We start from the raw sequence: 12,912 nt of genomic DNA, 5'->3' as shown, positions 1-12,912 counted from the left end.
CAGCTCAGTTTTTTTTTTTTTTTGTACTGCTAAATTGTATTCCAGTGAATGGATGCATCAGTTTGTCTGTTAACCAAGGACATCTTGGTTGCTGTTAATATTTGGCAATTATTTACAGAGAGTGTAATTGCTAGACTCTCAAGCTGCCTTCCAAAGTACTATGGGTTTTGCGTTCCCATCAGTGGGGAATACTGCTCACCACCTCATCAGATGTTGTTGGCTGGGGTTTATATTTTGACTATTCTAATGCATGTGAGGTAGTATAACTAGCTGTTGTACTTAGCTTGACAATTGCCCAATGATAGATGATGTTCCCATACATTCAAATAGGAGGTGACATGAGAGGAAGTTACTGGAGATCACTCTTAGATGATGACCAACACAGAACCCTTCTTCCCTTCTGTGTTAGTTTCCTGCTGCAACTACAATGAATATTCTAAAATACATAAACACTTAAGACAAAGCAGACGTATTGTCTTATAGTTCTGGAGTTCACAAGTGCAAAATAGATCTTACTGGGCTGCAAATCAGTGTATAGACAGCACTCATTCTTCCTGGAGGGCCTGGGAATAGTTATTTTTCCATGTTTTAGAGGCTACATGGGTTCTTCAGTTTACACCCCCCCCTTCCTATATTTTAAATCTAGCTCTGTTGGGTTGAGTCTGTCTCATATTATTCTCTCTGATTGTCTTCCTCTCCTGCTTCTAAGGATTACTGTGATGGCACTGTGCCCACTTGGACAACTGGGATAATCTTCTAATATTGCAGACTTCAAAGGTATCTGGATCTAAATCCCTAGAACCAGTGACTTCATGGAAAAAGAGGTTTCCAAGGATGTTATTAAGCCATGGATCTTGAGATAAGGATGTTATCCTAGATTATAAGCTCCAAATATGGTTAGAAATGTCCTTTCAATTGGGGTACAATATTTATAAGAGGAAAACAGATGAATCCACAACAGAGAGATGATGACAACAACTTTCCTGGTGAAGTTTAAAAACAAAGAATTTTTCTGACTTGGAAAAAAGTCTCCAAAATATATTGGGTGTTTTAGCCAGCGTGCTGGCTAGTTTTATGTCAAGTTGACACAACTTATAGTCATCAGAGAGGAGAGAACCTCAACTGAGAAAATGCCTCCATAAGGTTGGGCTGCAGGCAAGCCTGCTCATCCCATTGTGGGTAGTGACACCCCTGGGCTGGTGGCCCTGGGTTCTATAACAAAGCAGTCTGAACAAGCCATAGAGAGCAAGCCAGTAAGCAGCACCTCTCCACGGACTCTGCATCAACTCCTGCCTCTAGGTTCCTGCCCTGTTTTGAGTTCCTGTCTTGACTTCCTTCAATGATGGACTGCAATGTAAATGTGTAAACCAAATAAACCCTTTCCTCCTCAATTTGCTTTTGGTCATGGTGTTTCATCAAGGCAATGATAACCCTAAGACAGACAGTTACCAAAGAGTACATACTATGTAATGATGTTTCAAAGGAAATAAAATGAAGAATTCATTCATTTAACAATGTCTCTGGGGAATAGCAATGAAGAAAAATAGTTCTATTCTGCATTGTTTGATTGCAAACACATTTGTGCATAATCTGTGTAATACTTCTGAAGGACCACAGTTTTTTCTTGCTTACCATTGTATCCAAGTGCTCATGGTCCCTGACCGGAAATACTCATCTAGTAGAGTCCAAAAAGAGGAGACTTGCAGTTCATATTGAATCCTGGGCTAGTGGGCAGATATTACAGGTATGTATGTATTGATGACTTACAAGATTACAGACAGAAGAATCTTAAAAGGTACTTCATAAGTAGCTGTGTGCAAGGTGTTTTCTCATCTCAGTTATTAACAACAAAATAATTTTATTAATTCCCTTACAGTGAAGGAGAAATAATAAACAGTGAAGTAGCAGTGCTCCAATCTACAGCGGAAGGCAGAGCGGACAGCACCCTCCCTGCAAGTTCAATATTGAAATTCAAAAGTATTTCTCTCTTGATTCTTCTGTATAGCATGAGCATACTAACTTGTTCTCCTTAGGCATTGAACCAAATCCTGGAGTTCTGACTTATTGGGGTGTGGGAGAAGGATTCCCTGACGGGGCTCTCAGGACGAGGGGAAGAGGCAGAAGCTGAAACAGAAGATGAAAAGTTTTTGAACAGCAGGGGTTTTGCTTTTAGAAAACAACAGAAGCAGTAACTGTTTGCTATCTGAGGTACAAGATTCAGAAATCTACTAAAGTACTGCAAGACAAATCACTCAGAGAAAAGTTCCGAAGGGGAAATAATAACCCATTCACCTAAAAACACGCCAATTTGTCTTGTGCTTGAACATGGCTGCTCTGATGGTTTTGCCCGATCTGGAAGGGAGCGAAGCGGTGGGTGTCGACTGGCGAATGCATGAAGCGTGGCTCCATGGAGGCCACGTGGAGGTAGAGGTATCCCTCCTGGGCCGCCAACTCACAGCCGGAAAAACTCCAGAATTCTGCTTTTTGGAGTGGCTTTACCTAAGGCACAGACCCTTCTGAGTCCTGCTGGTTCTGATGTTTCGCTGTCTGCGTGCAGCCTCTCTCTCCCCAGCCGTCTGGTTAACACTAGCCTTTCCCCGCAGCTGCTCCGGGATGTGTGTGTGTGTGTGTGTGTGTGTGTGTGTGTGTGTTGAGCTCTCAGGCGGCGGGAAGCTCAAAGCAGATTTCCACTGCCGGGTCGGTAGGCAGCTGTGCTCAGAGCTCCAAGTCTACTTGAGGTGGAGCGGTAAGACCTTAGGGAGGTTGCTGGCAAGGAAAAGACGGCGAACCTACACCTCCTAGGCAGAAGTGGGGAGGGAGCACCCTACAGTTGGGGAAGGGGATCATCAAGTGATCATAGCAATGTGCTGGGACTAGATGAGGTCGTCCTTTGTACAACAAGGGTCATTTGTGATCTCCCCCCATGAGATCTTGGAGTTTCATTGTGTAGCCCAGGTTGACCTGTAACTCACACTTCTCCTGCCTCGGGATTCAAGTGGACTGAGTATAGGTGTGTGACACCCTGACCCACTTATTGTACATTAAAAAAAAAAATAGGCTTACGTGATGTAGATAAAATTTTTAATAAAAGTGTAGCAGCCATGATCTAATGAGCGTGGGTAGCAGAGCAGCAGTATTTCTGCTCTGGAGGTGCATTGCATTCTGGGGTGTGGAGTAGCGTAGCTGGGAATCCTACCACAGGACACTGTCAGGGAACCCGGCTCAGCTAGGATTCCTGCAGTCCTCCGCGGCCAGCCCGCAAAGGAGGCATGAGAGGCGGGGTCTGCTTTGTTACTTAAGCAAAGCACCTCGAACCACTCTGATAATTGTGGTCAGGTAATGACCAAAGGCCAATTATGAAAACCCAGACTCCCTGCAATTTCGATCCACCATCTTAAGCACACCTCATCTGAAGATCTGGCTTTTGTTTGATGGATCTTCTTTCTGAGATCCGGACGTGTTTGTCTATGGTAGGAGGCATACGAAACAAAAGTATCAGAAATGATGTTGTTTGTGACTCAGTGAAATTGAGAATAAAATTTCTATTCTCCTGTTTTTGTGTGAGGATTGGTTAGTCTCTGGCACAGTGTCCGAATAATAAATGTTGACAGAATGAGCGGATAAAAACTATTTTTTTTTTTAGTTAAGAGTCTTGGATCTACAAATTTGTTGGAAATTTTAGAAGAGTCAATAACCCTTTTGAACTCTCTTATTTCCGCTAAATGGCTGTTACTACATCAACAGTACCGGGTAGAGGGTGGGGTGGAGCACCACAGCACGGCTCACAAGAAAGGGAGTTTATTTCAAAACACTTTTTGCAAAATAATATAGAAATGAAAGCTGAAACGGGATTTGGGAGCCGGGGAAGTCAAGTCTATGTTTAAAAAAAAAAAACAGTTGACATTTTAAAAAGCATTATTTCCTTTTATTTCATTGTAAAGCAGGGTGGCCTCTAACTGCGCGCCTCAGTCTCCCACATGCTAGAATCACAGACGCGAATCGGGACCAGCCAAGCGCTGTTCTTTTTCCAGATGTGGGTCCAAGAAAGCGAACCGGGCGGGCAGGTGAGGAGGGATTTAGCCCTGCTCTAGGGGTGGTCCGCGAAATCCGGAGCGTCTGCGGAGAAAAGAGAGAAAACCCGCCTTAGAAAAGCAGCCGGAGGCGCCAGTCCCGTCCTGACTCCCCGCAGCCCCGCTCCACCGCCACCACCACGGCCAAGCTCTCCCGGTAATTCCCCCCAGTCCCAGACCCCGGCCAGTCCCGACGTTTCCCTTCGGCTCCAGGCCGTGTCAGCAGCTTGAGCCGCCCTGGGCCTGGCTGTCCCTTCTGCTGCCGGAGAAAACCAGGACTGTGGGACAGCGGGCGGCGAATCCTGCCCGGCCTGGGGCAGCCGTGAAGAGTCGCCTCCCGGCCTCCCCGCAAGGTGCCTTCGATCCCGGGAGCAGAGAGCTCCGGGCTCTGGAAGGCAGAGGACCCCCGCAGTGTCCCTTTCCATCTGGTCTTCCCCGCACCCCAACCTATTAATGGCATTTTGTCACTGGTCGAACAAAATGGACGCGCCTTCTTCTAAGGTCTTCCCGGTTCCTACGGGACCCGCCTTCGCTCGCTAGTTCCCCTCCTCGCTGCGGCTGTTTCCGCTGCAGCCTCGGCACCTGCGATCCTCACTCCCGTTCTCGTAGCAACTTCTCTAACTACTTCTTTGTCCTGACCACACTCCTCCTTTGCAAACCTACCCACTGAAAACAGGTTTCCTCCCACACGCTCTCCGGAAGACATCTGCGCTTGGAGAGATCGGACCCACCCAGAGCCTCCCTTTTCTTGCTGGCTGCTTGTGTTCTGTGATCCGCACTCAACACTCCCACTTCCAGAGGGTCATTCTAGCATCTTCTAAGTCATGTTTTGCACTAAACAGTTGAGTTATTTTCGTGCATTGCTTTATATATCTCATTTAAATAAAAAATATTTTCTCTTTCGTAAATAAAAGACTTTAAACTTCATGGGGAGGGGGGGTAGAGGGATGGGATCCAAGAAAAGAAAGGCTTCGTGGTGTCTGAAGGCTTTGAAAGGCAAAGGAAGTGTATACTCAGTTGTGGTTTAGCCATGTCTCCAAAAAGTGGAAAGCTTAAATTTTATTTTTAATTATGTGTGCGTGCGCACGCGCGCCCGGTGCTCGCGGCGGCCAGAGGAATCGAGTCCTCTGGAGCTGGAATTCCAGGCTGTTGTAAACTGCCTGAAGTGGGTGCTGGGTATCGAATTCTGCTTCAGGAAGTGTACTCTTAACAGCTGAACCTCTAGCCATGTAATGGAAAGCTTGAAAAGACGGGAAAGAAAGAAGTCTCTTTTCCTTAGAAGGGGGGACTGCAACATCTCCATCTCAGATACCCTCAAAACTCCCTCCAGGGGGGCGGGGTAGAAAATTTTCCACCGAGAAGGCAGAGGGCCAAGGTTGACAAAGTTGCTTTTGTCAACACAGAGCTGAAGGACAGGGTCTAGAAGTTTGGAAACTGTGAAATCGGTCTGCCAGGCGAAGCTACAAAACCGAGGCTCTGTAAGAGGCAGCGAGTCCCTGCTGCTGCTCCACAGTGCGAACTGAACCCGAGACCTCTGGCCCTCCTGCCTTCCAGCCTAGGCCTTGACTGGGGGTAAGTGGGTGGGTAAAGCTGGAATTTATGGGACAGCGTCCATGTTCTCAGGATCGTTTGAGTTGCATCTTCTTAGGTTGTCCCACAACTTGGCTGTGTGAAGGCAGCCAGGAGACCCTGCTCAACTTTTCCACCTGTAAATGAGTTTCAGAAGCGCTCAGATTTCAAGCGGTGCTCACCTGGGGGTGCTTGAGCCGAAGCTATGCCTGCTGGCCCGCTGCCTTGGGGAGCGCTCCCAGCCGCACGCAGATACCGCACGACATCGCGATGGCCCCGCTCCAGGGCCAAGTCCACCGGCAGGCGACCCCAGGCGTCACGCACATCCAGCCGCGCCCCCGCCTGGTGCAGTACCACCAGAGTGTCCAAGAAGCCCTCCCGCGCTGCATCGTGCACCGGTCTGGAGAGGGTGGCTGGGTCCTCGCGGTTCGGTTCCGCACCGTAGAGCAGCAGCAGGTTCGCTACTTGGGTGTTGCCCATCATCATCACCTGAAAAAGTCAGAAGCAAGAGTAGACAGGTCAAGGCCAGAGTGCGGTCAGGGCCCAAGAAAGAATCTCTATTTACAAAGCCTCATCCCTAACTACCCCGTGCAGACAACCCCCAGTCACGAAGTTCTACCCTTTAAGGGCTTCCAGTACCAGCTCGCTGCTCCCGTCCTGTCTCTTCTATTCTTACACACAGATTTCCTACGCTTTCATGGTGCTCAAACTCCTGTAGAACACCGCCAGGGGCAAAGACACTGCACTTGCCTCATTTGAGACATCTACGATTGTGTGATTACTAAAGTGGTTGGCAAAAGAGACAATCAGAGAGGCTCTTGGCGGTTGAGAGCACTGGCTGCTCTTCCAGAGGTCCTGAGTTCAATTCCCGGCAACCACATGGTGGCTCACAACCATCTATAGTGGGATCTGATGCCTCCTTGTGGCATAAAGTCAATAGAGCACTCATATACATAAAATAAATACATAAATCTTAAAAAAAAGAAGACAACCACAATTCTCACGAAATTTTGTCTTCCTAGAATGTTATACTTAGATTCCTTGAAGTCTAAAATGAGAAAGTCTAACGTGTCCCTAAAATATTAATGTTCCCTCCCGATCTTAAGTTATTAATCCCCTAAACTTCAAATATATTTTAGAAAGAAGAGAGTTTGTAGACATCACTATATTAAGGATCTTGAGATACATTATCCTGGACTATCAGAGTAGACTAATTGTTATCACAAATATCCTGCCAAAGAGAAGATGTAAGCAGGGAGGGACGCAGAGGTCAGAGAAAAGATGCAGGAGCCCTGGGCTGGCAGCCACTGAAACTAGGAAAAAGGAAACAGATTCTGGCTTATAGCCTTCTAAAGGAATGAAGCCCCATGGACTCATGTTAGACTTCCAGCTCCCATATTACATAATGATAATTTTGTGTTTGTTTTAGTCATTAAATGTGTGCTAACTGGGGGGGGGGGATGCTTGCCTAGTGTTTTAGTTTGCTTTCTATTGCTGTGAGGAAGACCTTGACCCACAGTATTTGGGGGAAGAAAGGTTATCATTGAAGGAAGCCAAGCCAGGAACCTGACAGGAACCTGCAGGGAGGAACTGAAGCCCAGAGATGGAGGAATGCTCTCACTGGCTTGCTCAGCTTCCTTTTTTATGCAACTCAGACCTGCCCAGGGGTGGCACTGCCCACACTGGGCTGGATCATCTCACATCAGAAATCAAGGAAATGCCCCCAAAGACTTGCCTACAGGCCAATCTGATGGAAGCATTTTCTTAATTAAGATACCCTCTCTCCAAATTACTATAGTTTGTCATGTTGGCCATAAAAGCAGCGATAAGACCTTACATGTGCAGGAAACTCTGGGCTCAAACTCTAACACTGCATAAACCCTGCAGATCTGTATTCTCAGCAGCCAGGGGGTAGAGGAAGGGGATGAGAACTTTACCTACACATACATACCAAGTTGGAAGCTAGACTCTGAGCTGTCTAAATTTTTTTTTTACAAACTAAAGGAGGGAAGGTGGGGAAGAACTGGGAGGGAAACTGTACTTAGGATATAGTATATGAGAAAAAATATTTTTCAATAAAAGAAAAAATTTGTTAGAATAGTAATAAAACAAGACACTTCTCAAGTTTAAAATTTGAAAGGCTAGCTTTGGACTGTCAATACTCCTGGCACAATCCCCTTCCCAAAAAACTATGATTACAGGCCTGCTCTTTTTTTTTCTTTTCATTTTTCTTTATTAAGAAAATTTCTACTCACTCTACATACCACTCACAGATCCCCCCTCCTCCCTCCTCCCACGCCACCCCACATCCCCACATCTCCCAAATCAAGGTCTCCCATGGGGAGTCAGCAGAGCCCAGCACATTGAGACTAGAAAGGTCCAAGCCCCTCCCCATCACACCAAGGCATCACACCACAGGCATTGGGCTCCCAAAAGCCCACCCATGTACCAGGGACGGATCCTGATCCCCCTGCCTGGGTGCCCCCTCAAACAGTTCGAGCCAAACAACCATCTTCCATATCCAGAGGGCCTAGTCCAGTCCCATGGGGCCTCCACAGCCTCCAGTCTACAGTTCATGGGCTTCCACTAGTGTGGCCTGTCATCTCTGCATGTCCTCCCATCATGATCTCGACATCCCCCGCCTGCAGAATCCCTCCTCTCTCCCATTGATTGGATTCCCCAGAGCTCAGCCTGGTGCCTGGCCATGGATCTCTGCATCTGCCTCCATCAGTCACTGGACAAAGGCTCTGTGATAATGGTTAGGGTATTCACTAGACTGGTCACCAGAGTAGACCAGTCCAGGCACCTTCTGGACCACTGCCAGCAGTCCAAGGTGGGGTCATTCTTGTGGATTCCTGAGAGCCTCCCTGGCACCCTGCCTCTTCCTATTCCCATGATGTTCTCATCTATCATGGTATCTCCCTCCCTTCCCTCACACTCTGTCCCTGTTTCAGCCCGACCCTTCCATTTCCCTATGTTCTCATGCCCCACTCCTCGCCCCCCACTCCCAGTCCACTCATGTAGATCTCATCCACTTCTTCACTGGGACAGGCCTGCTCTTGATTCCTAAACTGTCTTGGAAATAAAACCATTCCTAAACCAAGTGGCGAACACCTTTTATCCCAGCACTCAGGAGGCAGAGGCAGGTAGATCTCTGTGAGTTCAAGGTCAACCTGGTCCACAGAGCAAGTTCCAGGGCAGTCAAGGCTACATAGAGAACCCTGCCTCAAAAAAACAATAATAGTAATAAATAAATTAAGCCACTACCATAGAGGATACACTGAACTCAACCCAAGGCTTTGTGCACACCAAGCATATATGTGGTGCAGATATACATTCAGGCAAAACACCTATACACAATAAATTAAGGAAGAGCCCAGCTAGATATAAGCTAAGCAGTAGTAGTTCTGCTGCTAAACTAGAAGCTTGGCTTGAGGCTGGAAGTCATGCTAACCATCCCAATAGGAATGTTAACTTCAAGTCACCTGTTTGCAATTTCAATGCAAGAATAAAAGTCATATTGTATTAATTATCACATAAGACTTTCCCCAAGCTGTTTTGCTTATAATGGTAAATTTTAAAAGCTCTTTAGGATAAGAAGATGGCACAACAGGTAAAATCCTTTGCTGTCAAGCCTGACCTCCCATTTTCCAGACTCATATGGTGGAAAAGGAGAACCGCTTCCCACAAGCTGTCCTTTGTCCTCCACGCACACCCCCTTCTCTCAACTACATACATAAATCAGAGCAATAAAAGAATTTAAAGCTCTGTAAAGTTAACTGGAAAATAAACTAGGCAGGAATTCCTTTAGAGAAAACGGGGAAGCCCCCAAACACCACTTTATACAGAGAACCCGCAGTTCAACTTTATCTAGGGTAAAGAACAAGAAACTTGCTCGCACTAGAATAAACTTGGCCATAGGTTTGGAATCTGCACTCAGACTACAGGAAGTTAAGGACAATGTTATGCTAATATAAGGGATGCGCTGTTGTGTTTGCCTACTGTGTGTCTAATAACAATCATAAACTGAGCACTGGCAACCAGCCTCTGCCACAAGTCTGCTCCTAGTGCTGTAAAGGCAGGCACAGGTCCCTTCTCTGCCCCTTCTCTTCTTACCCCTGCTTCTGTTTACCCACCTGTGTTGCCTCCTCGGCAAGCGAAGCAGCTGCTTCAGCCGCCACCTCCTCCTCCTCTTCTGTTGAAAGTTTTACTACCCTCAGGAGTCTTCCTGAGAATCCTATTAGCAACAGTCTTGTATGTAATGTCACAAAAAATAAAACACCCCCCCACACACACACAACTGGATATGCAGGAAGTTCGTCACCAGAATAAGTTTGAAGAGTGCACTTTGGAAAATCTTCAGGGGTTTTTGGTTCCCTTCCGGAAGATCTAATCAGTTTGTAAAAGCGGGTCATCCTTTTGGATTCACCATGGACTGGTGTGTGTGTGTGTGTGTGTGTGTGTGTGTGTGTGTGTGTTTTGGTAGGGGGCTGGACTTTGATGACCACAGATTGTTTTGCAACTTCAGACATCTCTTATTTCAGAACAGCCACAGTGGCAGCCTGGCCGCTGTTGGGAGCAGAAGAGAAGGCAGGCAGTGGACACAGCCACTCAGAAACAGAATTCTGTGAGATGTTTAAACATGAACTACTCAGGTTTTTTTTTTTTTCCTCATCAAGATAGCATAACCAGTTGCATTAGTATTGCTGAATCTTTCCCTGAAGAAAGTGGAACCAATTTAGTTTTCAGGAAAACTGTAAGTGAGCTACAGAAAGAAGAAAAAAAAAATACTGTGTGCTCTATGTGTACGTTAAAGTTCTCCATAATTGCTCATAAATTTAGGTTTAAAGATTGCTCACATCTTTTATGGTATGGAAAAGATGAAAAGAGCAAAAATAAAATGAATACTTGGAGAGTGTCTAAATCTTTTTAAGAAAGCACCTTGAATTGAGTTCTTGATTTTTTTCTTTTTCTTTCTTTTGTTGTGTTTTTGTTTGTTTGTTTTGAGACAGGGTTTCTCTGTGTAGTCCTGGCTGTCCTGGAACTCAAACTGTAGACGAGGCTGACCTCAAACTCAGAGATTCACCAGCTTCTGCCTCCCCAGAGTGCTGGGATTAAATGTATCACCCGGCTGATTTTTTTCTTTTGCTAAGTATTTCTGCCTCAAACACCAACTTGGTTAAGGTTCTGAACCAAAACGATTTCCTCTTTCCCCCTTACTAAAAAGCTGTCAAAATTATCGAAATGACTTTTGTTTTTGTTTTTGACTTTTCTGCATTCATAAATAAGGGCTTCTCTTACATATTTTAGGACTCCAAAGGCAAACTCCCCAGACACTGATAACGTTTCAGATGTTAAACTGTAAAACATAGACACATTATTTTTAAAGGCTCACACCTACTTTGTACAACTACCCAACCTGTCTAGCCTCAAAATGTCTCCACGCTTGACTTGTAAATGATCTCAAGGTCCCAAACACTTTTTGTGTTCATTATGCGTTTTAAACTGTGTAAAATGTATCCCATATTGCATCGTTACAACTGGACTTACTTTCCTTTACCCTGCTATAAACAGGCTTTTAGAATGCGAATTTGTTTCATGGGAATTTTGTTAGAATTAGAAATAATGGTTAAAGGTGGATATTACCAGGGCGGTGACAAAGAATTCCCTTTTAGGTTGAAGCTTAGTAAGTTGGTTAAAAAGCAAAACCAGAGATAATCTACTGACAACAGATGGGAACAAGTAATAATTCTCAATCACGAGAAATTGAAAACTGGTGCCAAAATGGTGCACTATACCCAGTTAAAAGAGGAGAAGGAGGGCAGCAAAAATTTCAGGGGATGCACTCCAAATGGTAACTGAATGGCCATTGCAGTCAGGGTCACACTGGAAACTCCCCAGAGGTATTGGCTCTTCTTGAACAAAAGCTACCATCCCACTGCCAATGAGACCCTGTGCCTACCTGAATCGGGGTGCGACCGAAACAGTTGGGGGCGTTGGGCGAAGCCCCTGCTTCTAGCAGAGCCCGAACCTCGTGCTCACAGCCCTGGGCCGCCGCCCTAGCCAGCCTGTCTGCAGAGGGCTCCATGCTGCTCCAAATCGCTCCCCTCCCGATCGCCTCTCTCTCTCTGAGATCCAGTGCCCGCCCCGTCCTCGCGTGACCAGCCGAGCCCTCCTTCCTTCCTCTAAGGTTGGGGGGCGAACCTCGCCTTGTGCCTGACGTGGCTCCACAGTCCGCTATAGGTGGCGCTATTCGCCCTGAACACAGCACGTCTAGAACTCCCCTGAAACCATTGCTGCCCTCCCCCACCTAGGGATGAGGGGACGGTAGTGGGCACTCCCGCATTAAGAGACGTCGGATACCTGAGGAGAGCTGGGGGCTGCGGCAGCGCTAGGGGATCGGAGGATCCCCACCTGCTGCTCACGCTGACCCCCCTCCCCATCATGCTCAGACACCCCTTGACGCTGGGCTCCTTCCGGGCGCGCAAAAGAGGAGCACGTGGGTGTCCTGAGCTGGTGAGCTAGTCCGTTGTTCTCCAGCAGCGCGAAATCTCTCCCGTTTCCTTCCTCCCCAGTGCAACACCCTAGTTTTTGAAAAAAATGAAGGCGGGCATTTTTCACCGCCAAATTGAAACTTAAGGTATTTAACCTCATAGGCAAAGATTGCGTCCTCTTTTATTCAGAAGAAAGAGCTACCTCCTCGCTGCGCTGAAATGCCGGCAACCCTAGCTCAAACAATTCATTTTGGAGAGACTCCTGCCTGCCCGCGGTCTCTGACCCGCGCGCCCTGTGAAATCCGCGTCGTGACCACCCGCCCTGTGAAACCCGCGTCCCGGCGAGGGATTTTCAGAAACATTCCTGATGTTAGGGTGTTGGGTGCTAGCTCTTAATGAGTTCTATTTAACACAGATGGGGAAGGATTCTGCACGCAAATACAAAAGTGAGAGAGTGAAGCACAGGAGGACACTCTGCTTGCTCACCCTATTTTACCGGGCTGTTGTGAGTTTAAGTAAGTTGATATGCTTATAAACGTTAAGAACTACTGCAATCCTATTGCATGACTCTTACACTATAATCATTTTAATGAATGGGCAGAGTTACCAATATTAGATAAAATGGAGGATTTAAAAAGACAGCCATCACTGAAAACACGAATACAATACAACGAAGTTAAACAGCAACTAAAGAGGAAGCCTAGAGGGCTACTTGGAAAACATCAAAAACGCGTTCTGTCATCATGAGAGAAGCTTCCTCCTGCAGCAGATGGGGACAA

General features: G+C 46.5%; 1 protein-coding gene across 2 annotated transcripts in view; it reads right to left on the bottom strand.

Moving 5' to 3' along the window:
- Positions 1 to 3,782: 3,782 nt before the first annotated feature.
- Positions 3,783 to 12,912, bottom strand: part of LOC128096851 (cyclin-dependent kinase inhibitor 2A-like) — a 31,483-nt gene continuing 22,353 nt past the window's right edge. Inside the window, exons 1-3 of one of the 2 annotated variants that reach the window (XM_052716926.1) lie at positions 11,602 to 11,778; positions 5,822 to 6,128; positions 3,783 to 4,116 (exon numbers count right to left, since the gene is read on the bottom strand). In XM_052716926.1, the coding sequence (XP_052572886.1) occupies positions 4,088 to 4,116; positions 5,822 to 6,128; positions 11,602 to 11,727 (462 nt within the window). In that variant the 5' untranslated portion in view covers positions 11,728 to 11,778 and the 3' untranslated portion in view covers positions 3,783 to 4,087. Of the gene's footprint in view, positions 4,117 to 5,821; positions 6,129 to 11,601; positions 11,779 to 12,912 lie in introns of those variants that run through there. The other variant, XM_052716925.1, reaches the window with a different exon arrangement.

This window comes from Peromyscus californicus, unplaced genomic scaffold (genome assembly GCF_007827085.1).
Source record: "Peromyscus californicus insignis strain IS unplaced genomic scaffold, ASM782708v3 Scaffold_5__1_contigs__length_169319896, whole genome shotgun sequence".
NCBI lineage: Eukaryota > Metazoa > Chordata > Mammalia > Rodentia > Cricetidae > Peromyscus > Peromyscus californicus.
This window is presented reverse-complemented; position numbering and strand designations above follow the sequence as displayed.